The following is a 27340-nucleotide window of genomic DNA, read 5'->3' as shown; positions in this document are numbered from 1 at the left end:
TAACGACCACAAAATCACTGTGATTTTCACTTTTGAAGCTAAGTCACAATTCCGTGGCCTACATACTAAACTTAGAAGATAAAAACAAAGGATTGATCCTATCGCGCTGATATTGATGTGATACCAACACCAACACTGGTTGCCTGACACCACACAGGTCATAAAACACAATAAATTTCCAATTATCCTGATTTAGTGTCTTCGTGTTTTGCAGAAATTGCAACAATTCTTTCCATTTTATAAGCATATATTGAAAAGCTTGCACTGGAGGAAATACTAGAACACCTAAAGTTTTCCTGGAATCGATTGGAGCTTTATTAGCCCATTATTTACCATCATATGCTTGACTTCAACCCTTACCATCATCCACTTCCAGCTCACTGCATTACAAATAATTGAGAAAGCATCTCTGTAGCCTTGGGTGGCATTGTTGTAGCTGTACAATTTATTAGCTAATCAGCAAGACAGTGCCAGATTCTGCTGCTCATGAATATCAGGGTGGAATGAAAACCAGAACATGAGCTTTCATTAGAGAGTTTTGACTCTTTCAGTCGTTCTACATCTTCAGAACACACATAGAGTTCAAATGGGAACTCCCAAGCACTTCCAGCTGGCAACACTTTGGGATAATGATGCTGGATTCCACACAAATGAAGGGTCTAAATACCACCAGAGAGGCACCTGAACCACCTCCTTAATGCACAGACATGCATACATGTATGACTTCCAAGTCATAGCTTCTCTCTGTGGGTTAATCACACATGCACTACATACCAAGTGGGAAAGCCAATTTCCCACCGTCAGTCCTGACAGTCACTGCTGTCAAATGTAAGCAGCTACCGCCCAAGAAATCCCACATCAGGTCAACAGCATCCCCCCACAGAGCACACATCCTTTGAGTCTTCAGCAGCGCAGATTGGGTTACAGCTGATTCCAAGCTGCGACCTCAAGGTATCCTCATTTAAAAACTCTCCGTGGTTGAGTCATCAGTGTGAGCTCGGAAGAGGCCACCTTCGGCGGCGTAACGTCAAAATGATGGATGGGACAATAATACTGATAGAAGAGCTATTGATAGCTCTCTATCCTTAATGTTGACATGTTGATATTCACACCCCAAGCACTGTGTCACATGGGCAAAGAGAGGGCCTGCACTCGTGCACACACAGTGGACAAGGACATGATGGTATTATACCCATTAATATCACTTCCGTTCCCACTTAGGTCTTCGGGTCTTGAAGTGACAGCTGAGCCCTGGGCAAGTGAATGTGTGAGATGTATACCACAATGCCGCCGTCTTGACTTCAGTTGAGCTGGCAGAGGGAAAGTAAACATGCGGGGTTCCCCAAGAGACTGCTGTTGTAATTGGGGGTGTGCTAAAATGGGCTCGAGTTGTTTATTTTTTTTATTTTTGACCCTAATTGCTCCACATTATTGTTTAACAACAGTTGAGATTGCTGGAAGTCTAGATAAGGGGCATAATCTGTTTAAGGTTCTGCTCCATTCACCTCCACGTGAGCTAATTATGCTTAATAATTTAAGTATTTAAAGGTTATATAGACAAATGTGAGCCAACACTTCCTGAGAGACTGAAAACTCAACCAAGCAACAACCTTTTGGGATAAAAAATGAAGTTAAAAGGCTTGATGCTAGCTTCAGGAGTAGCATGTTTTTATTTAACTCGCCTATTTAAACTGTATTAAGGCTTTGAGTGAAACTTGGGTGCTATGTTATCTTGTTCAGCACTACGTTTTGGCTAAGTTATTTCAGAGTGAAAACAGGACATCAACATCCTTGCAACTTGGAAAAATTGGTGGTTTTACTGTGTTTGCATTGAATATTCTCATATTTGGCAACCATTTACAAATAGATGCGATAGTTTTGATTGCAGTTGTCTAAGTTGATGCATCTTTTAGCAATAAGGGACTCATCTCAACTGGTTTTCAGCTGTTTGCATTGTGTATTCTGGTTATATTCCTACATTGCTATTTCATTTTGCATTTAAATTGACATCCTGTAGCATTTATGTCACTATTTATATAACTGAATCAAGTGTACAAGGTTATTGAGTATGTAGATGGCAACAGATTTGCAGTTTTTGCTTATTTATCGCAGATTCACTCCATTAACACAAACAGATTGCATCTAATTTGAAACTTGAGCTTATTCAATCAAGACTGACTGTGCGTTATCCTCATTTTATTTCCATCTTGATGCATGAAAGTCCATTTGCAGACAGCAACTGACTGAGAGTGGTTGCAGACCTGGATTCTACGGTGGCCCTGAGAGGTCAAATGCACTGCCTAATAGCACACATGTATCTATAGTATTATATGACTGATGCGATTAAAGCACATGTTATTTTATGTCTGTTCCTGCTCACAGTTCAGATGAATCCTCAGCTTCTTTTAAGTGCACCTGAGTGCAATCCTTCACATGCTTTGGTTTCTGTTACATCACATCATTGTCTCCCCAAAAGACGTTTTTGTGTTTCATTTTTTTCCATTTCCATTGTGTTTCATTCAACTTTTGCTGTGTTTCGTGTGCTTTTGTGGCATTTTTTCTATTTGCTGGTGTTTTCTTAAGTTGCTGTGCGTTAAACCTCTCAGAATCCCGTCTTAGAAACAACCATTTGAAAGGCAACTCGATCCGAAGTTCAAGTACACACGGTTGAGCTAATTTTAGTCGTGCTGCACTCTCCAACCAATTTGTGTCTGTAGCCTTAAAGATACTGACACAGTTTAAACACAGTCTAAACATTTACATCCTGTTTTTGCTCAGAAAATTAGCATCCCATTTATTGTCACAGTACAATACACATCCCAGTTATTAACCACTCTGGATAGAAAGAACTAATGTTAGCTGATAGCATCCTTCTTGTCCAAATATGGTCATTTCTTTTAACATTCTTGTTTAAAAAACAAACAAACAAACAAACAAAAACAATTGTAGAAACCAAAATGCCAAACTGAGGGTTTCAAAATATCAGCAAAAAATTGAGTGGGTGACATCAAAGTGCCTTTGTGCATCTTTAAAATACAGTCTGTGGGTTCTACAGATATTAAAATGTCAGCGACAGCTCATAAGTTCTGCATGTTAAAAAGTTTCTTACGCCCACATTTTCTTCTATAGGCCAGCAGGGGTGAACTCCTCAGGTCCTTAGTAAACAGTTTCCTATGTCCTATATTTAAATTTAAAGTATTAATAAATGCAACGTTATGTTCATTTTTATAAATTGTCATCTTCTTGTGTATCCAGCAGAATGATAAAGCTTTGTGGGGCCTAACTTGTGATTGATAACTTATAGTATGAGCAAAGAGTTCCCCTCTGTGCTCATGACGTCTGCTTTTAAAAACTAACAGTGAGAACGCTCACCTCAAGGATTAAAAAATAAGACTTTGCAAATCAGTCAGTGCTAACAGAGTGACTTTATCTGTGATTAAGTGCCAACAGAAGATTTCATTACATTCTGGTGAGTTTCCTTGTGTAGCTATAGTGAAAAAAAGATGGGAAAAGCAGTAAATGAAAAACAAATAATCCAAACAATCAAATAATATGGCAAAGTGATCTGTTTAATTCAACAACTTATCTGAACCTATAACACAGCAAAAAGAAATCCCGACATGAAATGATAGTATTTTTTCTTTGTGTATTTTACTTTATTTCAGCTGTGAGCTACAGACTTAAAAAATGTGTCATCACGCTGAAATCTGTTTGATTAGTCAAAAACGTTAATAATGATTGTAACACCTGCTTAGTATAGTAGGGTTAAACTTATAGACTAGATTCGAGAGGAGTAAAATAAATTTGAGAGAATTGAGTGTTGAACAGCCGGCAGATTTATTACAATGTTACAGTGGTGCAATAATCCAATGTAAACAGCATAGAAAATTAACAGAAGATCAACAGAGAAGAGCGCTCTTTTGAAAATAACAACAAAATAAAATAAGTAGTCTCTTTAGACCTGACTCCTGATGAGCAGGATATTGGGAGTTCAATAGTTTCCCAGAGAAACAATCCGTATGAAGTAAGCAGTTTTTGCTCTTGCTTATCTGAAATCCTGCGATTCGAAGTAATTCAGACTGTAGCTCTACTCCTGCATCCAGAACAGCTGGCCACACTGCTTTTGGATTCGCCAAGAGTTTTCACAGGGTCTGGCTCGCCATCCATATCCAGAACCACTTCAGATCCAGGATCACAAAAAAACAGTCTGCACATACAGTACAGAGCAATAAACAAAATAGTTCTTAACAGTTTTTCTAAATAAAATGAGATCTCATAAAGTTTTCAAAATCAAGTACACTGTTGTTTTAACATTGTTCTGTCTCTACGAATTCCATTTGTATTGCTTTACAGCATTACAATCAATTGTATTTATATACCCCTTTTTAAGGCATATGTAATCACATCATGAAATGTTTGTAACGTAACTAGTTTTAAATAACTTATTTACATGTATTAACCTATAACTGAAATTACAAAGTGCAGGAAAGGCACTGCACAACATTTATGGCTAAAAGAAAAGTGCATCCTGCATTAGTTTTGCGCATTTGTGAAGATGCCCAATCAAATAGACAATAAAATAAAATACGACATTCCATTTCACACACAATTCAAGTACTCCGACTGGTTTTAGCTTTTTTTAGACAATACGGAATTCGCACTGTTGCAGTGTTTACCACATGTACAATTAGCATAAGTTTTCCTGCTAACTTATCATCTCTAGTAACTCACCGGAATTCCCAAGAAACAAATACACGCTCTGCCTGGTTTTGGTCGAGAGTAAAACACATAAAGGCCTCTGAAAAGTACATAACTTTAAGTTAGAGACTGTTGAAAATACTTTATAACACTTATTTTATACCAAAAGACTCACTGTGTAGCTTGTTATTTGCTCTCGGTGTCTTGCTCCGTTTTGCCTAGCTTAATGCAGCAACGTGCTTTTGTTGCATTCACTGAACTACGGAAAATCAAAGTGTGTTCAAGGGGTGTCGGAAATAATAATACCAGGTAAAAACAAGAAAATACTAGTAACCATGTCTATAGGGGTTACATGATGATCGGTACTGTGTTAGTTCATATATAACGCTGCTTACTTGGGTAACTGAACGAAACAGCCCTAATCTTAACAGTAACACTTGTTTTCATGCTAAGGCATACATGTCTCCACGGTGGCCACGCCAGCTGATCCAGTTATATCGTGGAAATGCTCTCTTGCTTACTGCCATACAAACAACCACGAATCTTTTTTTGTCTCAGAAAATCTGAGGCTGATAAAACGTCAACAAAGGTGCACCTGGTGGAAATCCACTCAACTCACCAGCTTAATTAGTGACATGACTGGGTATCATTTTCACGTTATCTTGCTCTGAGGCAATGCAGAGCCGCCACTAGAACCCCGTGATAAGGAAAATGTTCAGTACTATAGCGCCACCTAAGTGTGAGTTGCATTTATGTACTTTGGGGCAGATTTTTTTTTTTTTTTTAAAGGCACAGGTTATTAGTCTGACTGAGTATTACACGGTATTCGCCACAAGAGGGAGGCCCGTCTCCACTGAAAGCCAATTGGGGGTTTCCCCTCTGGATAAGGTAAGCATCTCTCCTTGCGCCCGACAGCAGGGGTGCCAAAAAATGAAGCGAGGAAACAGTCGGAGGCTGACATTTTCTCCAGGGTGTCCGCCACAGGGAACCTAGTGCCGAGAGCCCCCGGGCTTGGAACAGACAGACGGGGTTGTTTTGCAGACACAATCAGCAGACTGATCCAAGTGCAACAACTAAAGGACCGAGGAGAGCTCCCCGCTTGAATCCCATCTGACAGCAAGTGAGTGTGTTGCCTGTTGTTAGTCTTGCTTTCTTTCATTCTGTCTTTAACGCAGTCCAGCCTCTCCCACTTGTAACTGCAGAGATAATCTACCTAGATTACTGGCTGGATGGTGGAGCTCCTTTATTTCACAGGAATGCGTCAAAATTGTCCCCTCTCTCAAATAAAACGCGTGAACATGGACTGCACTGCCCCCGTGTAAACAGAAACGCTGGCAGCAAAATGCCCCTACTTGTTTTTTTTCCTCCTTTTAACAAACCAAAGAGTTTGAGTATTTTGTGTTTCGGACAGTTTGTTGGATCAATTGATGAAGGCCTGCTGTGTTTGTGTCAGCTTCTCTCCATTTGCTGCCCTACTTTCTCAAACGTTTAGCACTAAACTCAAGTATTTTAATTCAAAACACTGGAGAATATTTGAAGCGCCTGTATCGATGTTCAATCTGCAAATCTGAGAGATTTTAATAAGACTGGGATAGAAATGCATCCGAAATATTAAGATTTACTACAAGATCCCATTTAGAAGCTTAACTCTTGGAGAGTTATTTGGAAAGAGTGGAGACAAACCACCTGAGATTAAGAACTAAATTGCTCTTATATAAATAAAGTATTAATCGCTGAACAAAAGGAGTCAGATAAACCTTTGTGTTTTAAGTTTTCTGGAAGCAAATCGAAAAATCCCAATATTCTGTCTCCACTGCACGGCTCCCCTGTATGCTTGCCCTTGCTCGTCACTTACTTTCATCAGACTTCATTAATTTTAGCCCACTTTCTGAGCCGTTTTCCCCTTTGTGTTTAAATCCATTAACTGATTTGAGTAATTTCCTTTTCCCCCCTCTCCGTGTCTCATTGTGTTCACTGATACTGTTAATTAGTATTGGCTGCAGGTGTGCTCCGTGGGCGTAGCGCACGCGCACGGGGTTGGGGGTTAATGCCTATTAATTTTAATTATCCGCGGCTTTGAATTCGTGTTTGAACGGTCTTTGTTTGAGATGAATTACTGGATGAAGGCAGGGCGGTTCCGGGCCCGGCTGTTCCCCCCAGAGGATGGTACAGTAAATCGCCTACAGGAGGAATGTTGATCAGCTTACAGCGGGCCAGGAGGTTCTCGGGATTTGATCGACCGCGATACTAATGACCGGCCTACCCACCGGTAGGCAGGCTGCACCTGCAATAACACGTAGAGCAACACGCGAGCTGTCGCCTATAAATTACCTGGAATTATGAAGTGAACTGCGGCCCGTCCTCGCGGTTCTGCCGGGCTGGTTTTACAAGTTATCCTCTGTGCTTACATTAAATGAACTCTGCCCAAAAGTCCCGACACGGCCTATTTTATTTGGCCGTTTTGTGATAAACGTCAGCGGCTCTAATTGCCGTTACCTACGTCTGCGATACCTGCTTTAATTCTCAAATCCCCGAAAATCCATTTGCTCCCCCAGTGCGCCTTTGGGCACGCGCTCCCCAGACGGGCTGTATAAAATTGCCAGCACTCATCACGACAGACCGCATGCTCTTTAAAGTCACATGAAGGCAGTTAATGCGATGCTGTCATAGCCGAGGGCGCAGGTCCACATTTTCTCTGCCAGAACGAGCCTCTTTTTACACAAGCGCACAACAGGCAGTCCTGGTGTGTTTGATTCCATGTTACTATTATTAATAAAGGGGGGGGGAGTCGGTGCCTCGACGCAAATAAATCCCGCGTGTGCTGGACTATTATTGGGATTAATAAGTCACAACATTCTGCATCTGCCTCTTGTTTGTTTGGCCCCCGCTAACCCCTGACTCTGTTTCAACAGGTTCAGCGTTGTGCGCTCATTACGACCTCCATATGGCTGCCTGTGAACACAGCCCAGCACGTAGCGTTCAGAGCAGGCAGCAGAGTAACTGCCAGTCCGTAAAGTGGCGGAGATGTATTTGTTGTAAAAGTGAGACCGTGGAATGAAATCAAATGATATAAGTAGTGTTTTTCTTCGCGCATATTTATTTCTTTTATTAATTGGGCGCCTCTTCAAATTACAGGAAAAATGAAACTTAAGTTATCCAAATACTGTGCGCTATTGGATATGCAGATCTCTCTCTCTCACACACACACCCTCACTCTCTCTCACCCTCACTCTCTCTCTCGGGTGCGCTCTTTCTCTCTTGGTTTTGGGGGAAATCTGGGTTTGATTTTAACGGGGAGTAGCCTAACCCGGGCTCTCTTTACATATGGATGTACTGGACGCTCTTCAGTCGCTCTGAGCTTCGGACGGGGATGAGTTCGGTGGTTCATCTCTCCTCCCGCCGCTATCTTCTCACTTGTGCTTAACTATTTTTTAAAAGGAGACGAACGTGAGAAAGTACGCCTCACTTTTTTCCCCTCGTTTGGAGAGGACGGTTTTTTGACGGAGCACGAAGCTTGATGCTAAGGTGGATCTCTCGCTTGTAGGACGTCTTTTAAAAGTACTAAGTCAGCGGCTCTACCGTCTTGTGACACTGGGGTAAGTTTATAATTTGCGGCTCACCGTGCCTGTTTGTTCCACACACCCGGCGTGTGCGCGTCTCTGCGGAGAGCAGATCTCAATTTTACGCACCGCTTATTTTCCTAGTAAGTGACTCACGGCGCTCGCTGTGACGGGCTGTCCAAACCTGCTATTTGTTTTAAACGCAGGCAATGACTGTTATTACCGCATTACAGACTGAGGTCGTGTAAGTTTCGGGTTGCTGAATCACCGGGACGCGCTGGATCAGAGCGGCGGACATCACGAACAGGTGTCAGCCTCCACGGTTTACACCTGGCCCACGTGTCGCCGCAAAGGAAAAACAACAATGTCAGCCCGTGCCGAGGTGCAAGAGGTGAGCTATATGAAAGCCAGCTTGCATGCAACAGCTTCCAGGTTCGGGCACTGGCGCGTAATCGGTGCATTGGCCGCTTCTAATATTACCCCCTTTTCCGTTCGACGCCACCACGTGCAACTTGTGGTTTTAAAAAAAAAAGGGACATTTATGCATTAAAAATGTTTAAATTAAGACACAGTAGCTCGTTTGGAGAAATAACTTGTCTTTATTATTAAAGGTCAGGAAAATCTGTCTAAATCAGGGTTGGCAAACATAAGTCCCAGGGGCAAGAATCGGCCGCCCAAGACTCCAATCCGGCCCACTTGATGGAAAATGTGTAGGAGGACATGAATATATGACTTTTGACCGTCCTTTTACAAGTTTTGAAGCCTTTTTTTTTTTTTTTTTTTTTTTTACTGATCCAGACCTTCCCCATTACCATTCATACTACCCCAAAGTAAATAAATAATAGATTTCTATCATTTTAAACATTACTGCTACACAGAATTTAAGCCCAAAGAGTTGTGCTGACAGATTTCATACATTTACTGCAGCAGCATTTCTTTATCATTTAGAAATGCTGTTGAAATTTGACTTTCTTTTTTTTTATATTAAAATCTCTCTGGGTTTAAATGTGTAGTTAAGCTTCTGCACACTGACAGAAAGGGGAGTTTCACTGGTATGGCCCACATAAGATCAAAGTAACGTGTATGTGGTCCGTGATGTAAAATTAATTTGATACCTGTGCTCTAAACTCTAAATAGCAAATGATGATAATACATTTTTGCACTTAAGTCCACTTCCTGTCAGGGTGTGATGGGGAAACAATAGCCTTTACAATACTGATGAGGTTCACCCTCCCCGAGCTCATCCACTTCTCTGCTCTCAAGCAGGTACAAGCCTGGAAGCGAAAGCGAGAATCCCATACCGATGGCTTATCTTAACTGCTTCAATAGACTTAAAGTATCCCCCTATTGCGCTCTGAAACAGTGTCAGCCACTTGACCTACTTCTCACTCTCGCCGCAAACGCCTGGAATCGGTGCACGATGAGGGCCTCTGAAACCTTGCCGCTCGCCAAGGTCAGAAAGAATGTGAAATGTCAAGTCGAAGCCAGAGGAAAGCAGGGGGAGTTTAATGCATCTGAAGCGAAGGGCTGTTCATCTGGAGTGCAGCCACTGCTTCCCTGTTTTTGCAAATTAATCATCATTATTTAATTGCATCACACCCTGCTTCCATCAGTGACAGAGCGAGGGAGGTAGAGCCAGGAGCAGCTGAAGGCACATGATGTGGAGGCTAATCCAGAGCAACATAGTGCAGATTTTTATTAACTCCTTAAAGTGCGGCTGGATGGGGATGGTTAAAGCTGCAGTAACATAAGCAGACTGTTTTCTTCTGCCTTGAAGAGCAGGATTCCTCTGGATCTTGGCTCCGTCCACCTGAGCGAGTAAAGTCAACACTTCCACTATATTTTTCCTTCTGTGGCTTCAGCAGTTTGACGAGAGCGGGAAAGTAATGCTATATCTGTTTCTCCTAGTCGCATACACTGCTCTGTTTTTACTGTGTGTAACTTCATCCCCCTTGAGTCGAGCATTCGAATAAACTGTGCAGGCTGATTAATTAATAAGGTCTGCTCAACCACGAGCCTGTGGGAGAGGCTATCATTGAACTCACGATGCAGCTGTTTGTCAGGAGCTACCATATCAGATTCTGGTAGCTACAGGGATAAAACACAAGATCCAAGAATTAGAGTTTGATTTCAATCCATGAAGAATTGATATATTCTGTTTCCAACCTTGCATTTATATGCAGCCCATGAGCTGAATGTGGTGTGACAGAGTACCCACATTACATGCACTCACTCAGGCAGCATCTGTCTCCACTTCAGAGGTGAGAATGAAGTTGAAATACTATCTTGACTGCTGACTGAATTGCCTGTGTGATATCTCTCTGAGTGACAAATTAGGTGTTTGTACTTGCTTACCTTCTCTGTTAAAATACCCATCATTCATCAGCGTGATACCCAAGATGGCTCTCGCTGTGGGAAGAGGACCCAGAGGCAGAGATTCACATTTTATCCCACCACTTCCTGCACCAGCAAACGCTAGGCCTGCGTTTGCTAGCTGCAGATTTCATCCAGATGCAGTGTGTGTGTGTGTGTGTGTGTGTGTGTGTGTGTGTGTGTGTGTGTGTGAGGTCCACATGCGTATATCTGGCCCCACTTATTTCCTATCAGTATACTTATCTGACTTGGATACACACAGACACATCCATAGTGATGGAAAAGTGTTAGTGCCTTTACACTATGACCTCTGACCTGTGGGCAACTCCCCTACAGAAATCCCCCTGGGGTGTAGTAACATCGCCCTCAAGGGAGAATGAATAAAGATGGAGAGGAAAGAACAGGAAGAGGTGAAGCAGGCTTGTCTGAGTCACAAGCTTTGGCATCCGATAAAGTGTCTTGTAAATACGACTTGTTTGTCAAGGAGTGTGTTTAATGAACGCAACCTTCGGAGTATTTCAAGGACTTAATAAAACGATTTGCACCCCCTTTGGAGTTAAAAGTAGGTCCGTGCTTTTGGCTGTGGTGGGGTAGAGGTTGCTCTTATGCAATGGAAAAAAAAAAAAAGAGGAAAAGAGACCGTTTTTCCTGTTAGGGGGGCTTTTGGGAAAACCGCGGCTCTGCCTACCGCAGCCAACCTTCAAAGGGTTTTAAAGGAGCGTTCACCTCTCTTCTCCTTAAATCCTTCCATGCCTCTGAACGAGTTACTTCCTCTCATACCCAGAAACGGCTCACCTGCCTCTCAAGCTGCGGTCTGGGTTGTGCTTATGTCCATGGGAAATGTTCCGTAGGGCAGCCCTCCAGTCCAACCGCTTCCTGAAAACACCACACTTTGGGAAGTTCAGCATTTCTCACATGTCTGTATTATCGCTGTAATCCTGCTACTTGATAGCTTTCATCCAGTGTTAAAGGAATTTGTTAATCTGCCCGCCATCGTGGTCCGAGGATATCATCCATCTTTTTTGCTCTCTCTCTCTCTCTCTCAAGCTCATCTTGACAGCACATGTAGGGGAAATATTTCTTGTATTTGAAAACAGATCACAGCGTGACATAGGTGGCTATAAATTTTTGGACGCCGGTCCTTGTACTCCAAACTTTTACCCTGTCAGCTAAAAATCCAGAAGAAAAGTTTTTCCTCGTGGGAGCTTCATGGAGAAATTTTTTTTTTTTTCAAGAAAATAGTTCCACATCCTGTAACGCAACATACTTATGTTCAGAATGATCCATGATCCATTTGGCTGTGACTCAAATAGATTCAGAGTTTGTAACTGCTAACTCACATACTTTATTTTGCAGTGTGATTTAAGGTTGAGCTTTCTGTAGGATTTAGTCTTAAAATCAGTTATTTTACCACAGATGTTTGGTTTGTGTCACTGACTAAATGTTTTTAAAAAAAAGGTCAAAACTAAAAAAGAAATTATTTAAATGCATCATATTTTATTATATTTTTTTTAACTGTAGAGCTCATACTCGTCTTCACCCTACTTACTGTGTTTTCTTCTCGCTTTTTATGAGTGCAGTCACATTTAAAAGTGAAGCAGAAAACACATGAGTCGGATGTGTGGAGGCTCTAAGTTGGAAAAACAACTAAAACCAAAGGTCTTGTGTATTCATTTGATGTGTATTTTTGCCTGTTTCTGTTCTCACAGTTTAACCCTCTTTAATCCCGTGTAAATTCATGAGTAATGCCTAAAACTTTCTGTCTGCTCATGTCCTCTCCACTCCCTTACGCTTTTCGTTTTCTCACCGAGAGCAGGCTCACCTCACTAAACCCTCTTTTTAACAGACAAAAATATACAACAAGATGTCCTATCAGCAGTTTTCGTGACTTTTTGCACTAAATACAAGGATCAGCAGCTCAGTACAGCTTCCCGTCCAGAGTCTGTGAGAGCCATCTTAACTTCTCTGTCTGTCGTCTCTCCTCCTGTTTGGTTCTGGATCAGGTTCTGTTGATTTAAAGAACTGCTGTCAGACTCGGGGCCGGCGGTGTGGGCTGGGCCAGAGAAGCTGCTGCATTCCTCTGCTGGGCGTTCAGGGTTTCTCCCTGTGGTGTCTCTTTCTGTCAGATAGAAAGGTAGAGAATTTTTTTTTTTCACTTGGATGTTTTATGATCTTCTGTGGATCTGCCTGCTGCGTCTCAAGCCACACAGACACTTTGAAACGGCTTTGTGTTATCCCAGAAACAGCCAGTACTATCTCATGGACTTTGCTTTAGCTACAGGAGTTTGATATAGCAGTAAGGTGATGGTGAGTAGTTTTGAAGGTTGGAATTGGAGGATTTGTCACATTATATACACACACACACACACCCTCTGAGGAGACATAAGCAGGCTTTAAAAATTTGTTAGTGATCCCCGTGCTAATGACGCCCTCAGCTGTGAGAGGTTACACCCCTCTTTCCTCAGCCCTCCCCCTGCCTCTTCAGTGCCTAATGAATGCTAGTGAGGTACTCAGACTTTCCTTCACCCTCACGTACTTACACACAAACACACACACACACCAATGGTAGGATCTTCATGACCGTGGAGATGGACATCATTAAGTGGGATTCAGGCTGATAATATCTGACCCCTGTTACCTGAAACCTGTCAGTCAGCTGGACAAGTTTGTTTATCTTTCAGGTGTGTGTGTGTGTGTGTGCGCGCAAAGTGGACAGGGATGTGATTCATGATTAATCAGAACTGTCATTTATGGCCGGTTCCATTTTCTCAAATATATAAATTTATGTTATTCTCTCATAAATGGCATCAATTAATAATTTATAGGTGTGGCACAAAAGCTAAAATAAACCTTGTGAAACGTGACTACTTCCTGATATCTGAAATAGAACACTAGTAGTTGATAAATGGATAAGATTGAGGGGATGGAGTAGATGTAGGGGATTCCTGTTGCTTTCCTGTTCAGCGGTGTAATATTCATACAGTGTATCTTTCCATGCTGATAATGAGAATGGAGGTAGCCCTGTTGTTAGCCTATTAAAAATCCCATCATGATTCCAGGCAGCCGGTAATAACCCCATTAGGGATTACTATACAGCAGGCTGGAGGGTTAGCAGGGTACCAATTTGGACCCCAGCTTGCTGTCATCTGAGACGGTCGTCGCAGAAGGCCTCCATTCAGTCCCACTTTGAGTGCAGCCAGCACACCGTCGCTCCAGAACAGCAGGAACGGCTCCCAGTTGGGATACAAAGTGGCTCAGCTGGTCCCTCTCCTATCCTCACCTCCCCTGGCGCCCTCCTCTTCACCCAAGCCAAATAAAGCCTCTCAGCCACTTCTGTTTTCCTAATCTGTGAACTCTGACAGAGGCGCCCACGCTTGAAAGAGAGACAACTCAACATGGGATGATCTCCCGGTGACAGCGAGAAGCTGAAAAAACGTTCCCAGGAATGTCTCCGCTGAAACCACCAGACCACCCTGTCATCTTCCTGTTCTTCTCTTCCTCCCTTTCTCTCTCGTCTGTCTTCCTGGATTTCTGCTCCCTCTATTCGTCGCCCACATCTCTTTAATCTAATTTCCTTTCCCATTGCCCCTCATCATCAGCCTTCCTTAATTGGGCTCACTGGTTTGATTTTTAAACCGCTGGATCTGTTCCGACTGCCAAATGGCCTGAGTAATCTTTAAAAACATGCTATGCAGGGGGAGAGTGAGGGCTTTCACTCTAAAAGCCCCATATTATTTTCATTCTCTCATTTCCAAAGGAGTCTATATTACTAATAAGCAAATAATTTAACACTGCCACAGCCCAGGATTTGGGATCAAAGCATGTTTGCACATTCAGGATTTTCATTGCCGTTATGCCACAGAGGAATGTTGTTGTGACAATTTGCCTAATGTGCAGTTTGTATTTATCACCGCACTTCGACCAGCTAATCATTTTAAAATTACTTCTTTTTTTCTCACTTAAATGATGCCAGTAGGTTTGCAAGCAGGCCAACTTTAACGTGAAATGCAAAAGCGTAGCTATTATAGGAGATCAACATGGGAAGCGATGCATTACCCTCAGGTTAAATGTAACATCTTTACACTCAAATGTAATTAATTAGTGAGCTTGGGCAACGTGGCAGCCAGATTTTCCAACACTTAAACAGAGCCAGGATAACTGCTACACTCACTTGAACGAGAGTGGTTTTAATCATCTCATTTAACTCTTGGCAGGAATCATAATGTAAAAATATTGCATGCATGATTTTATTTTCTCCCACAACAATAAGAATATCTCTTTACTAGAACAATGTAAGCAAATCTGCAAGTCTTTTTGTTTCTCTTTAAAAGCTGCAGCCTCTCCTCGCTAACCCAACATTTCTGTGTGGGATTCGTCGTCTTAATCAGAAAGACGGAGACACTGGACTGCAGCTGTTGCTACTTGAACCACATTTAATGAGAGGCTAAATCTTTCCCACTGAGGGGAAGTCGTAGCTTGTTAAACACACGGCCAAAGCTATAGGCAGATAACTTTTTGCTGAAACAGATTCTTAGTATTTAAAAGGTCAACCTGCTACACCTCAGTGCTGATGTCATAGCAGAGATTAAAAATACCAAAAGGCTGATTTTAGTGGAAGTGAGAAGTCTCTCGTGCATGCTGGCAACTGTTTCAGAGGGCGGACTGAGTGGAATTAAACAGCCGTGTCACTGTACCGTCTCTGTTTAACCTACATGCTCGTCTGTCAGACGCGCCTGACAGCACCAGACCCTGCAAGAGTCCCGGCAGGCACATGGGCCGCACCATATTTAGTCATCCAAAGTCCAGACACAGACCCGTGCAGTCCTCTACCTTAATCTGTCTCCCCTCCATTGCACCCTCTCTCAATTTTTATGTCCTTCCCTCAACTCCCTCCCTCCATCTCTGTCACTTTCCCTCTTTCTCCTACTGCTCCCATTCATCTCTGTCCTTGCTTGCCCTCCCTCCAGTCATTTCTGCTTTATCACTGTTGTGCCCCTCACTGTTTCTCTCCTTCCCGTGTCCCTTTCCTTTCTTGCCTACCAAAACTCTTATATATGATTATGCCATCTATTTTTCTTTGGTCTGCTGTCCACCCACCAACTCTTTCTAAACATGCCCATAAAATCTTCAATCCTGTGATAATTTCTAGACCTTTTTCCTATTTTGTTTCCACTCCTATTTCCTCTCTCCTTCAGAGACTCCCCACAGTTTATTTTCCCAGATGAGCATGCCTCTGATGGAAGCCCGGCCTGGATGCTAATGAGTTGCTAATTCTATCGGCCGCCTCTCTGCGCCCTCCCCACTGAGTGTCAAGCCCACCAGCCTTACCATGACCGGTCTTTTGATGGAGTACGTTTGGTTGATGAACTCCCGTCTGTGTAACCACTTTAACCTCCCTGACCGCAGACACATGCAACCTATCTGTGTCCTTATCTATCCTGCCAAGACCTCTTAGTCCAGTCATTAATGAGCAGACCCATCCTCTCAATCCACTGTGCATAGTGTAAGAGGAAATGTGTTGTTTTTATTCTTATGCTGAGGTCTTTAACTTGCCAAGAAGATTATTTCTGAATGTCTGCTTCACATCTCAGATGTGTTAGGTTGTATTTCCCTATACTCACATATAGGGAACTTCCCACTATATCACTTTATACTAAATCCTACAACTTATGCTGTCATGTCCCAAAAGTTCTCTGTAATTTTTCTGAACTTTTTATTTGAAGTTGTGATGCATACATACAGTAGGTACAGAAGGACAACAGAGTACGATTGCACCTCAAACTATGTAATTTCACATTAAGATAGGGGCATTCGGATACTCTATAATACAGCCCACAACCCTTTTACAATACTGTGTAGATACTGCATTTCCCTTATGACATTGTATGTTTAAATAGAAAAACACCTGTATGATATTTTATCTCCTTTCCTTTCAAATACTCCAAATGTACCTGTTACTTTAAAATTATTAACAGCATACTTTTCTTCTTTTCTTTAAGAGTGAAAACTGTATCCAATGTTCTCCTGCATGTATCCATAACACACACATACTGAAAATAAAAAAACCTAAACCTAAAAAAATTACCTGCTTAATGTTGCTAAAATGAACACCACACAGGTTACACTCTGTAATGCGTGACAGAGATTGATATCGATATTCATCACATTAATTTTTCTAAGCATCTGAATTTATGCTTGACAATCAGCTGAATGGTGTTTAAGCACAGAAGAGGCATCCTATTTATTAGGACACGTGGGTGTTATTTTTTGTTTTTGTTTTTTTTTGAGGATTTCTATGGACAAAATCCACAAAAATTGACTTTTTTTTTTTTTTTGATTGGCCACAGATGAAGCTTTTTGTTCTACAAAGATGAAGAACGATTCTGTAGTATAAGAAAGAGTGTGGGGGTAGAAGGAGGTGGGTGTGATGCATTGTAATTGAATTCAAACGGTTGAGGTACCTTCCCAACCCCTCCGCTGTCACTTTTAAAATGAGGCTCTTCTAGACTTGACATCCAGGGAAGTAAAAAGGGGATTAAGGAAGAAGAAACCTCAGGCCATATACATCTCTTTCTATTGTCTGCTTTCTTTGCTCTGGGGCTTTTTCTCCTTGTGCCCCTCGATCTTTCTCGGGGACCAAGAGGCCTCTCGTCAAGCACTCAGCTTATGAAAGAAGCCAGCCAGGTACCTGTCTTGACCCATAGATTTAGTCTGTGAGACACTGAGGCCTTTCTAAGTTCTTTTAAAGTGGAGTTCATTTCTCAAATACCCATCACTTTTGGTGAATTTTCTGGTTCAGCGAATAAACACAATGCTGCCTTCTTTGCGGTCAGCACTGTGTCACAATAGCGTTGCAACGGTTGATTTCCTGTAAAATTCCTCAAAAATTAGCAAGTAACTACAGCCTGGCCTTCGTATGTAGAATCCACCCCCCGTCTTTTTTTTTTTCTTTTTTTTTTCCCTTCTAGGACCAGCGCTTGCAGCAGTGCTTTGACCAGGGTCACACACGGTTCACTGCTCTGCCGTACCACCAGGGATTATGGGGTGACTTCTGCCATGCTGCTCAAGCATGACCAGAAGGCTTGGCCAGTTTTGACCTGAATAGCGTAGGACTCGAGTAGTGAATGAGAGGCCGGCATTGAAATTCAGGATGCAGCTACTTGCAGTCACTTATGTCTCTCTTTAAATGGTCACATTCTCTCTCTCGGGCCCCTCATCTGTCTGATCCTTTGACAGGCTTTCAGTCAATGAAAACATTCACTTGTGGCCGTACAATGTAAAAGATTTTATTTAATTTCCTTTATAAGGGGAAGTATAATTTGGTTTTAAAGATACACAACATTGGGTTTTTTGTTTGCTTGTTTTTTATGCAGTACATCAATGCCACTTTCCATTTTCTATCCTGTTATGGTAAAATATGTCGATGACATTGACCCTTGTGTTTATTTCTCTCTCTTACAGGAAAGGCTCTGGTCAGCCTGAAGCGAAGGGTCACTGAGCTCAGACACTCTTCTTCCACTGACTCACAAATTACACACTCACGGGGGGGGGAGTCACACACTGACACATCAGTGCAACGACGCAGACACTCAGTTTACACACTTGGGCAAACACACATACCCTCATCCTTGCACATAGACATCCAAACACAGGCCCCTTGAGCAGGATGAGGGAACCTTGGAGGTACCTGCTGGGCCTGTGCCTCCTGGCATGCTCAACCTTCACCCACAGTGCCGCTAATCCCTTCACAGGACAGCAGACTCCTCCAGACCCCTGCTATGATGACACCGGTGCAGCACGCCGGTGTATCCCTGAGTTTATCAATGCTGCCTTCGGCAAGGAGGTGATGGTTTCCAGCGTGTGTGGCCGACCTCCCTCCCGTTCCTGTAGCGTGGTGGAGCGGGGCGACGAGCGGCCTTCTGTACGCACGTGCCAAATCTGTGACGCAGCCGACCCTCGCCGTGCCCACCCGGCTTCCTACCTCACCGACCTCAACTCGGCCCACAACCTCACCTGCTGGCAGTCGGAGAATCTGAACACCTCTCCGTACAATGTGACTCTCACCCTTTCGCTGGGTAAAAAATTTGAGATTACCTACGTCAGCCTGCAGTTTTGTTCACCACGACCCGAGTCCCTGGCCATATACAAAAGCATGGACTATGGCAAAAGCTGGATGCCCTACCAGTTCTACTCCTCGCAGTGCCGCCGCATGTACAACCGACCCAACAAAGCAACCATCACCAAGCAGAATGAGCAGGAAGCTCTTTGCACAGATGGTCACACTGACCTTTACCCGCTGTCTGGAGGGCTTATAGCTTTCAGCACTCTGGATGGACGGCCTTCTGGTAAAGATTTTGACAACAGCCCAGTTCTTCAGGACTGGGTCACCGTCACTGATATCCGTGTGGTCTTTAGCCGGCCGCAGATGCCCCGGGAGTTGGTACTAGGGGCCGGAGGCAACACTGGAGGGAGGGATGATGACCCCATGGCAGTGACATCAACACTCCCAACTTATTTCTATGCAGTGGGAGACTTCCAGGTGGGCGGGAGGTGTAAGTGCAATGGCCATGCCTCACGCTGTCTGAAAGACAAGGAAGGTAAACTGGTGTGTGACTGCAAACACAACACGGAGGGACCTGAATGTGACCGCTGCAAGCCCTTTCACTATGACCGACCTTGGCAGAGGGCCAATGCTCGCGAGGCCAATGAATGTCTGCGTAAGTCTCTCTTCTTATCTGTCATCCGTTATGTGCTTTTAACAATGTTTTAGTTTTTCTGCTCTAGATATCTCGTGGATATAATCTGGATATTGCATGGGATCATTACTTCAGGTTGCAGACAATCATAAAAAAGTCTGAATTTGAACAACACTGTGGCGCAAAAATCAGTGCAACAGTGGCTGCATCTAAAGTTCTGATTGCATGTCTTAGCTGAGCAGATGAAAATTAGGAAATGCCTGAAAATTTCAATGTTTGTCTATTTTGTTGCGTCTTTTCACGGCACAGTTATTTTCAGGACGTGAGCTGAACTGAGAGGGCACCAAAAATGATTTTATACAGAAGCAACACAGAGAAAGAGCGAGCTGTAGAAAAGGATAAATATGAGTTGGAAGACCCGTGTTTGACTGTCATAAGAGTAATTAATGATGTTGCCAGAACATTATGTTGTTTATACAGGTGAAGAGTTGTGCGCTGACAACTTTGGCAATGTCTCTCAAAACACAAGCCCATACGTTCCTTTCATTTCTCATCAGCCTCTTGCATTTACTGTTCCAGTAGAGAAAAACAGGGCTACTGCACTCAACTACATCCTGAACTTGTCTATTTAAAAAAGGAAAAAATTGTTTTGCACAAGCAAGTCTAAACAGTGGATGACAACAGCTCGACTCATTGGCACACGGCTACGGCTAAGACTTCCAAGAATGTTATTTGGCAGCGTTTGCCGTCACCTCACGACACACTCAGTAAAAGTCATCCAGACATGCTCTGAAAGCATGCCAAGAAAAATCATGGCAATTTCTGTGGCAATTTTTGTAATGTAAGTAGATTACCTTTGTATAGGATCAGGCCTTTCTATGACACCAATTTTATGGCTGTACAAAGGTCTTGCTTACATGTCACATTAGCGTTTTTATCAGGATTCATCCTCTAATGTGTGGCTGTTTCTTTGGTGGTTACACACAAATATATATATAATTATTATTATTATTATTATTATTTTTTACAGCGTTCTTCTGTTGGTGTGAATAGACTTACGTTGAACTCAATTCAGGTCAATTTTGCTTGTCATAAAAATGTGTTAGCGTAGCAAAATAAAACCATATTAGAAACCACTGTCCCTGCTTTAACCTTTATGAAATAAAATTACAGCCAGAGAAGGAGGGGGGAGAAACAGGAGCAGAACATTGAAAAACTCAGTATATTTTTCTAACATGTTGTAATTGCCCTGTGAGCTGGCCTGAGTTCATATTTAGCATTGAACAGAGCCAAATCTGTTTAAAGGGGGCAGAGAGTGACAGAGCCAGAGAAGCGAGGCCGTTCTAGCCTTAGACTGGACTTAGAACTGACACGGGAGATTTCAACCTTACTTTTGGCTTTTCCTCCTCGACGCCCTCGCTTTCTCGGCTCACAGATGCAGGCACACATACACCTAACCCCTTTCTGTAACAATATCCTGTCAATCCCTGAGTGATTTCGCCCTCGTACTTTTGCGCACGCCCTCCTTCAAATGTCCCGTAGCCGTTTGTGAAGTGTTACGCCCGCTTTCCGTAGATCTCATCTCTGTGGGATTGATATGTCACTTTTACCCAGAAGTTCTGGCCTAAATAGCCCGGCTCCACGGGCCAACTACGATGACCTAATCCCGGTGTTGATACAGGGCAGTTAAAGGTCTTTGCTAGTCGCACGCTATACCTGATCACACATCCTGATTTGCCAACAAACCAGTCCCAGTTGTCCCTAATTTCACGTTCCACAAGCTTCTTTTTTTTTGCTTTTTTTACAGCCTATTCCACTGGAACCACTTCCAAAATATTCTTAAAGTAGCAGGAGGGCCTTTTAAAGAGGCTTCTCAGTGTATAAATAAAGCCCCTTAAGAAAAAAAAATGCTGCCGTGCCTTGTCGATTTCTCTGCTTGCTTTTCTTTTTGAGACGTTACACAAACTGATTGGGGGGGTAAGAGTGGTAAGTTACATAGTGGAGGAGTCCCTTAGGTGTCATAAGAGGTCCTGGGGTTGTTTGGGTTTGGAGGGAGAGTCTGAAAGGTCACGATCCTCCGTGCAGGGGTGACGGAGTTAAGCTGATTGGGAGGTGGTTTGTGGGTAATGAGGAATTCAGAGTGGGCAGATTTGGAGCCACATCAAAAGCTGTTTTGCACCCTGCCACTGAAGCCGAGTCGGCTCTTGAGAAATTATGTGCCTCTTGGCTGATTTTTTTTTTTTTTTTTTTTTTTTTTTTTTTTACCCTTTCAAGTTCCTTTTAAATGTTGTGCAAGGTTTTGGTCTTATCGGTCTTGACTTAAATCTTAACATGCACAACGTGAACATCGCCTCCAACAGAACTTGGGTTTTGCTAAATGTTCGACATGCCCCGCACCAGGATTTCTGTCTGTGCTCTTGGCAAACTCTCATAGCGTCTCCAGACACAAGCCATGCGCACACACGCCCATCTGCCGCCTCCCTCTCTATGAATCCTGCCTCGAGACATTGGTTTACAAATCCCTGCTGTAGTAGTCGGAGAGGGCAGCCTCGTAAAGGATTGTGTCTGTTTGTATTGAGGGAGACATGATGGAAAAATCTGTGATTTATCTGCTCGGCGTCCGAGCCACAGGAGAGGATAAGGAAACAGATGGATAAGAGCTATTTGGTTAGTGGTTGTGATGGAGTGTGGGCTTTTCTGCTGGCGTGGCCGGTCTCGTAATGTAAATACTTTATGTTAACTTAAAAATATGAGACACTAGATCATGCCATAAATTGAATCTGCCAAAGTCGCACCGTAAGATGAAGAGCCCTCTTGTGGAGTCAACGACAATGTGACATCCTGAGTAGATGATAATTTATGGTCTCGTAGCTCTCTGTTCTTGGCTGTGTCCACAGCCGTCTCGGCCCTGTTTGGCTGCAACAACAAGCTGCTCTATTCTCCAGCCCTTCCTCTCCCTCATTTGTACTCAACCTGCAGGAAGTCCAGAGCACTGCTGGGACGCTGCGAGCTCGGGGCCAGACACCATCCATCCCCCAGTGGCCCACCGAGCCAGATCTGCTTCCAGTGTTGAGCCAGGCGCGCTGGTATGCATTAAACAGGGAAGTCATTTAAAGACTGATTGAACTGCTGTTTCGTCTGATTTGCCAGAAATGCAGGTGAGCTGCGGTTAGCAGCGAAAGCCGAGTGTTTCTGCTCTGCTGACGTCTTTGGGCATGGTGTTGAATGTTTTGAGTAGGAAATTTGACACACTGGGTCCACGGAGGGAATGAATGATATGGTATTCTTCTTTTTTTCTGCACAAGAGGGTTTAATTTTGAAATTAAACAACCAATCAGTCAAAGACCTTTTCACTGTAGACTCTCGTTATACCTCAGGCCATGTCATCACCTGAAGGAAATCCCACAAATTAGTTATTACCTCTGAAAAAAGTTATTAGCTGTTATATAATACGTAGATGCTGTTAGATCATGTCTGCTTCACTAATGAAACAGTGGTCTTATTAAAATGTGACTTTTACAGCGGAAGAGGAAGGAGAAGCAGAACGGACAGATTTTTGCGAGTCTTGTCACAAACCCTCTCAAGCTTTTCAGGGGGCTTGTGGCTTTTTGTGGGCTCAGCTTATGTTTTTTGGAAACTATTAGGGGGACATTGACAGATGGGTTTCTTAGGGAAAGCAGTGTGATCCAGCAGTGGTGTCAAAGCAAGAGGCCGGCCAGCAACACATGCTCAGAACCATTACTCTGATGAAGCTTTCAGAGCTGGAAACTCTGAAAGACCACAGAAGCGCAAATTCGCCGCTTTTTTTTTCCTCTTTTTTTTTTATATCTCTTTTTCCACCTTTTCATTTCTCTCACTGACAAGGGGCAGATGGTTATTCAATCCTTATTAGAATTTCAAAATAGGCCTCCATCCTTTCACAGCACCCCTCCTCCTCGTCCTCCTCCGCCTTCACCTCCGCCAAGGCCAAGCAGAGGTCAGGCCCGCGTTCCAGTCATGGAGCAGATTCATCAAGACACTTTTTAGAAACTTACTTGTTAGAAATGACCTCATTCTTAAACATCCCACACATGAAAGCATGGCACAGTATGCGTGAAGATGCATCAGCGACTGATTTCACAGATGAGCAACGTTTGTGTGCTTTTATTTTGAAATGAAAAGCTAACATCACCAGAGCACTTGGTACCTTAAACTGGTACAACATGGTCAGCTGAACTTTTTTTTTTTTTTTAATTATTATTATTTTAATCTGACTGTAGAGGCCATTATGAAATGAATCTTAGTAAGATGCTAAATATAGATGGCTAAGGATGTACGTTTGTTCCATTTTCCTAATTTCACTAAGTGACCTCCGCTGCCTTTGCCATGGAGGCAAAGGGGGAAACGATGCTTCAGTTACTTTTGTTTGTATGTGTGCTTGTTGAGGGGGCGTGGGGGTTGGTGAGCAAAAGAAAGTGATTTTTTTCTTTTTTTTAAAGAAACCTCCTGTGCTTTCAAATAATTACACAGCCGCAGAATGTTGTTTTTAAAATCATGCCTCTGGGATAGTTAGCGTGAGACACGAGAGTTATGGTATGGCGAGGCCAACAAACATAACATTAGGCCTCTGAATTCTGTTTTGGTGGGGTGCGCGCGCTTTAAGAATTTGAAGCAGGTCCTTTAGGACAGCAGGATTTGGTCACTTTGACTGTAAGCTTTGCTCTTTGCTTTTATTCCCTCTGTCAGTATTGCAGCTTTGGTTCGTGGCCAACCCGCAAGGGACTGATGCAGTTCTCATTCGGCAAAGCCACCCATAAAGGCTTCCTGGCAAGAATGAAGCGCGGTTAAACAAACGTTCAGGACAGCAAAGTGTCAAATAACAGCGCTTAATGTCAGCCGGGTTAAAATGCTGGATGCTCCGCGGCTGCCCGAGGCCAAGGGAGTGCGCGTTAGTGTGCGTACGAATCTCCTCGCGTCTGTGCATGTGTGAGAGCCACATGTAATCTGGAAGTGTGATGTAGCATTTCATCCCGGTGCCAAAGCAAACTGGTGGAGCTGCAGTGTGTGTGCCCACCCTGCTTTCCCAGGCCCACATCAACTCTCACCCACAGATGGTAGCAATCACCTCCTGAGGTGCCCTTCACCTCCAGCGTTGTCTTTGCTCTCTGTCCTCGTTGTAGCACACACTTCAGTGTTCCCTCTTCTGCCTGAACAAACTCACGCCTGCTGTTTTGTATTTCATCTATTTCGCCTCACTGATATCAGCCTCCTCCTTCTATCGCTGAATTCGTCATTTCGTAATGTTTTTCCTCTTCATATGTTGTTGCAAGTGTTTGTGTTCTCTTGCCTGGAAAAAGAAGAAGAAAGAAGTAGTATTTTGGCTGCCAGCCGGTATTGCTGGTGGCAACAAGTTTCAGAGGGTATTAAAAGAAAGTATGTTTTAGTATGAGCTCCCTTTTAACAGGTTTTCATTCATGTCTATACCTGACTCAGACGGTGGGGAAATAGACTGATCTAAGCAATCAGTCGCTGGCATCGTTTGCATTTTGTGTACTGCATTTGAAGTGAAGTCAAAAGAAGACTGCATCCATCTCCACTGAGGAAGTTCAGCCCATGAATACATCTTACAGACCGGATCTGTAAGTCAGGCTACCTCTGCTTCTCACTGCTGATTTAAACATCACCTTTACGACTCCAAAGCCGCTTCAAATGTTCAGCTATTATTGGGGTTTGAGCCACGGTTCTCCACCATTTCTGCTGTCATCTCTGGCCAAGGTGGTGAATTTTCACAGTATGTTCCATCTGTCACTTTCTATTTCTATTTCTAACCCAAACAGGGCATCTCGTGCAATGCCCAGAGGCTACATCATGCATGTGTGTGCCAAGAGTCAAGGCAAAAAGTAAAAACTGCTGCACTTTACCTTGGTTCTTACTGATTCTCCATGATGATTTGATTGCACAACATCCTCTGCTGCTTCTCCTGATTGCATCTTATTGACTGTGACAAGGAAAAAAAGAGCAAGTAAGAGACGGAAAGCAAAGGCAGTGGCAGGACAGAGATAACGATGTAGGGATGTGAAGTGGACCAGTGAGGGGAAACAGAGCTAAGGACTCAAATCTCACTGACACCAGGCCCCCAACCTGGCAACCCTCCAGACTAATCTTGTTAAAATCTGTCCCTGCCTGATGCCATCCAGAGAGAGAAAGTGGAGATGCAGGGAAAAAGGTGGACGAGAGCGAGGGCCAAGGCAGGAAACGAGCAAAGGAGAGACGAGCGACCAGCATTTGAGATGGGGTCTTATGAAAGTAAAAAGAGAGGAGGGGTAGCAGAGGTATTAAGGGGACTCTTAAGTTCAAAAGGGCTCCTGAGAGCTTGCTCTTAAGCCAGCGGCGTGAGGCTAACCACAGAACCCATCAGAGGGAGGGGAAGTCTGAGAAGTGGTATCATATCTGAAATTGAAAGATGTCTGTGTGTATGGGGTGGGGGGGGAACAAGACGCTCTTGCATACTGTACTGAGTGTGTAATGCACCCAGCCGGATTTCCTGTTAGTCCTCAGCTCTGACTCTTTAAGTCATTGTCTCAGCTTGATGTCCACAGCTCATTAGAGTCTACAGATCCAGCAGAGCTTACATCTGCTTATGACTTTTTTTTTTTTTTTTTCTACCCTCAGTCCATATTATTTTGTGGGCAGTTATTACCTCTTGAGGCACTTATCACTGGTGTGTGTGTGTGTGTGTGTGTGTGTCCACACTGTACACTGGCTTGGCTATAATAAGGAGCTAATTAACCGGGTGTTCCCCTTGGTGCCCTGAGCAGGTGGCTGGAGCAGCCAGGTGGAACTCGGCCCAAACACACACACATGCGCATTGGCATACACACATACACACACATGATGGCAGCAGCCCATATAGCAGAGCCTGTTTGGCCAGGCGAAGAGAGCACCCAAGGGGGGCTGCTGCAAGCAAGTCTGGACTGTGGCATGGGCCAAGAGGGGAAAGGTGGTTGGTGTGAGCGCACTCCAATTTTCAAGGACCAATTTTAGCCATGGGATTTGTGTTTCGCACAGGCATCCAAAATCAATTGGCTGTGCTCACTGTATACGTACGGCTTGGCTTTTGTTCGGCCTGAAGGAAAATCGAGGTTAGATTTATCCCGGAGATATGGAGTGGATGCAAGAGGGGTGATGCACTCACAAACACGCTCGCATTTTTTTTGTTGTTGTTGTTGAGCAGAGTCTTTAATGGCCAATTTGGCATTCGTACTTGACGAGTCAACACGCGAACCTCTTCGGAGCACATTTCCTCGTAGAGGCATCTTAACACAATAACCGATATTAAGTGGTGTGGTGTGTGTTTAATTTTTTTTCCTCTCGATCTCGAAATATTTCCTCTTGTTTTGAAAAACACAGATCACCTAAGATGACGAACTGTGTAGGGGGAAGGTACCGGGTCGAAACAAGAACCGCAGATGAAAGTTTTGCACTTGGCACCGTTCGGTTTGATGACAGTGTGGTGAAACAATTCATTGCTCTAAAATTTTCCAAAGGGTTCTCCTCCTCCCTCCCTCCCTTTATTTTGGTCTCCGCATCCCTCCGTTTGCCAAGCCTGTAGCCTGTGTTTGTTATTTGATTTCCACGACAACACGAGAAACCAGCTTTACGCATCCTCGAATTGGACACTGACCCACGGAGGAAAATCGTTCACTTTGGGGGGCAATCACAGACTCTTTGCTGACTTTGCTGCCACCCACAGAAGTCCTCCCCCATACTGAAATGACTCCCCCCCCCCCCCCCCCCCCCCCCCTTCCTCCTTTAGATAAAAATGAGTCTTTATGCACAGCACTACTACGGAAGCTTTGATGTGTTAATGAATTGAAAAATGGTCTTCAACAGAGTTCAGTTATCCCCGCTGAGCCTAATTTGGTTGAGAGGGTGTGCAGTGGTGGTGATGGTAGGGGGTGGCATTTTGGTGGGAGGTGGTGTGTGTGTGTGTGTGTGTGTGTGTGTGTGTGTGTGTGTGTGTGTGCGCGCGTA

The 27340-nt window shown here is 43.6% G+C and overlaps 1 protein-coding gene and 1 long non-coding RNA gene across 8 annotated transcripts in view; one reads left to right on the top strand and one right to left on the bottom strand.

Moving 5' to 3' along the window:
• Positions 1-2767: 2767 nt before the first annotated feature.
• LOC308391370 lies at positions 2768-5332 on the bottom strand. 2 transcript variants are annotated; one of them, XR_013970599.1, is made up of 3 exons: positions 5318-5332; positions 4732-4957; positions 2768-4207 (listed from the first exon to the last, which is right to left on the bottom strand). It is a non-coding gene; the product is annotated as an uncharacterized lncRNA (long non-coding RNA). The 2 variants fall into 2 exon arrangements; XR_013970600.1 differs by lacking the exon at positions 5318-5332 and having other exon boundaries at positions 4732-5297.
• Positions 5333-5624: 292 nt separating this feature from the next.
• ntn2 (netrin 2) overlaps positions 5625-27340 on the top strand; it is a 43745-nt gene continuing 22029 nt past the window's right edge. Inside the window, exons 1-4 of one of the 6 annotated variants that reach the window (XM_080872531.1) lie at positions 7652-8294; positions 8492-8649; positions 12635-12765; positions 18093-19348. In XM_080872531.1, coding sequence (XP_080728657.1) covers positions 18298-19348 — 1051 coding nt within the window. In that variant the 5' untranslated portion in view covers positions 7652-8294; positions 8492-8649; positions 12635-12765; positions 18093-18297. Of the gene's footprint in view, positions 5819-7651; positions 8295-8491; positions 8650-12634; positions 12766-18092; positions 19349-27340 lie in introns of those variants that run through there. The other 5 variants (XM_080872532.1, XM_080872533.1, XM_080872534.1 and 2 more) reach the window with 5 other exon arrangements.

This window comes from Rhamphochromis sp. 'chilingali' (assembly GCF_963969265.1).
Source record: "Rhamphochromis sp. 'chilingali' genome assembly, chromosome: 22".
Taxonomy (NCBI): domain Eukaryota; kingdom Metazoa; phylum Chordata; class Actinopteri; order Cichliformes; family Cichlidae; genus Rhamphochromis; species Rhamphochromis sp. 'chilingali'.
The sequence above is the reverse complement of the archived record's forward strand: the minus strand, read 5'-3'. Positions and strand labels throughout refer to the sequence as shown.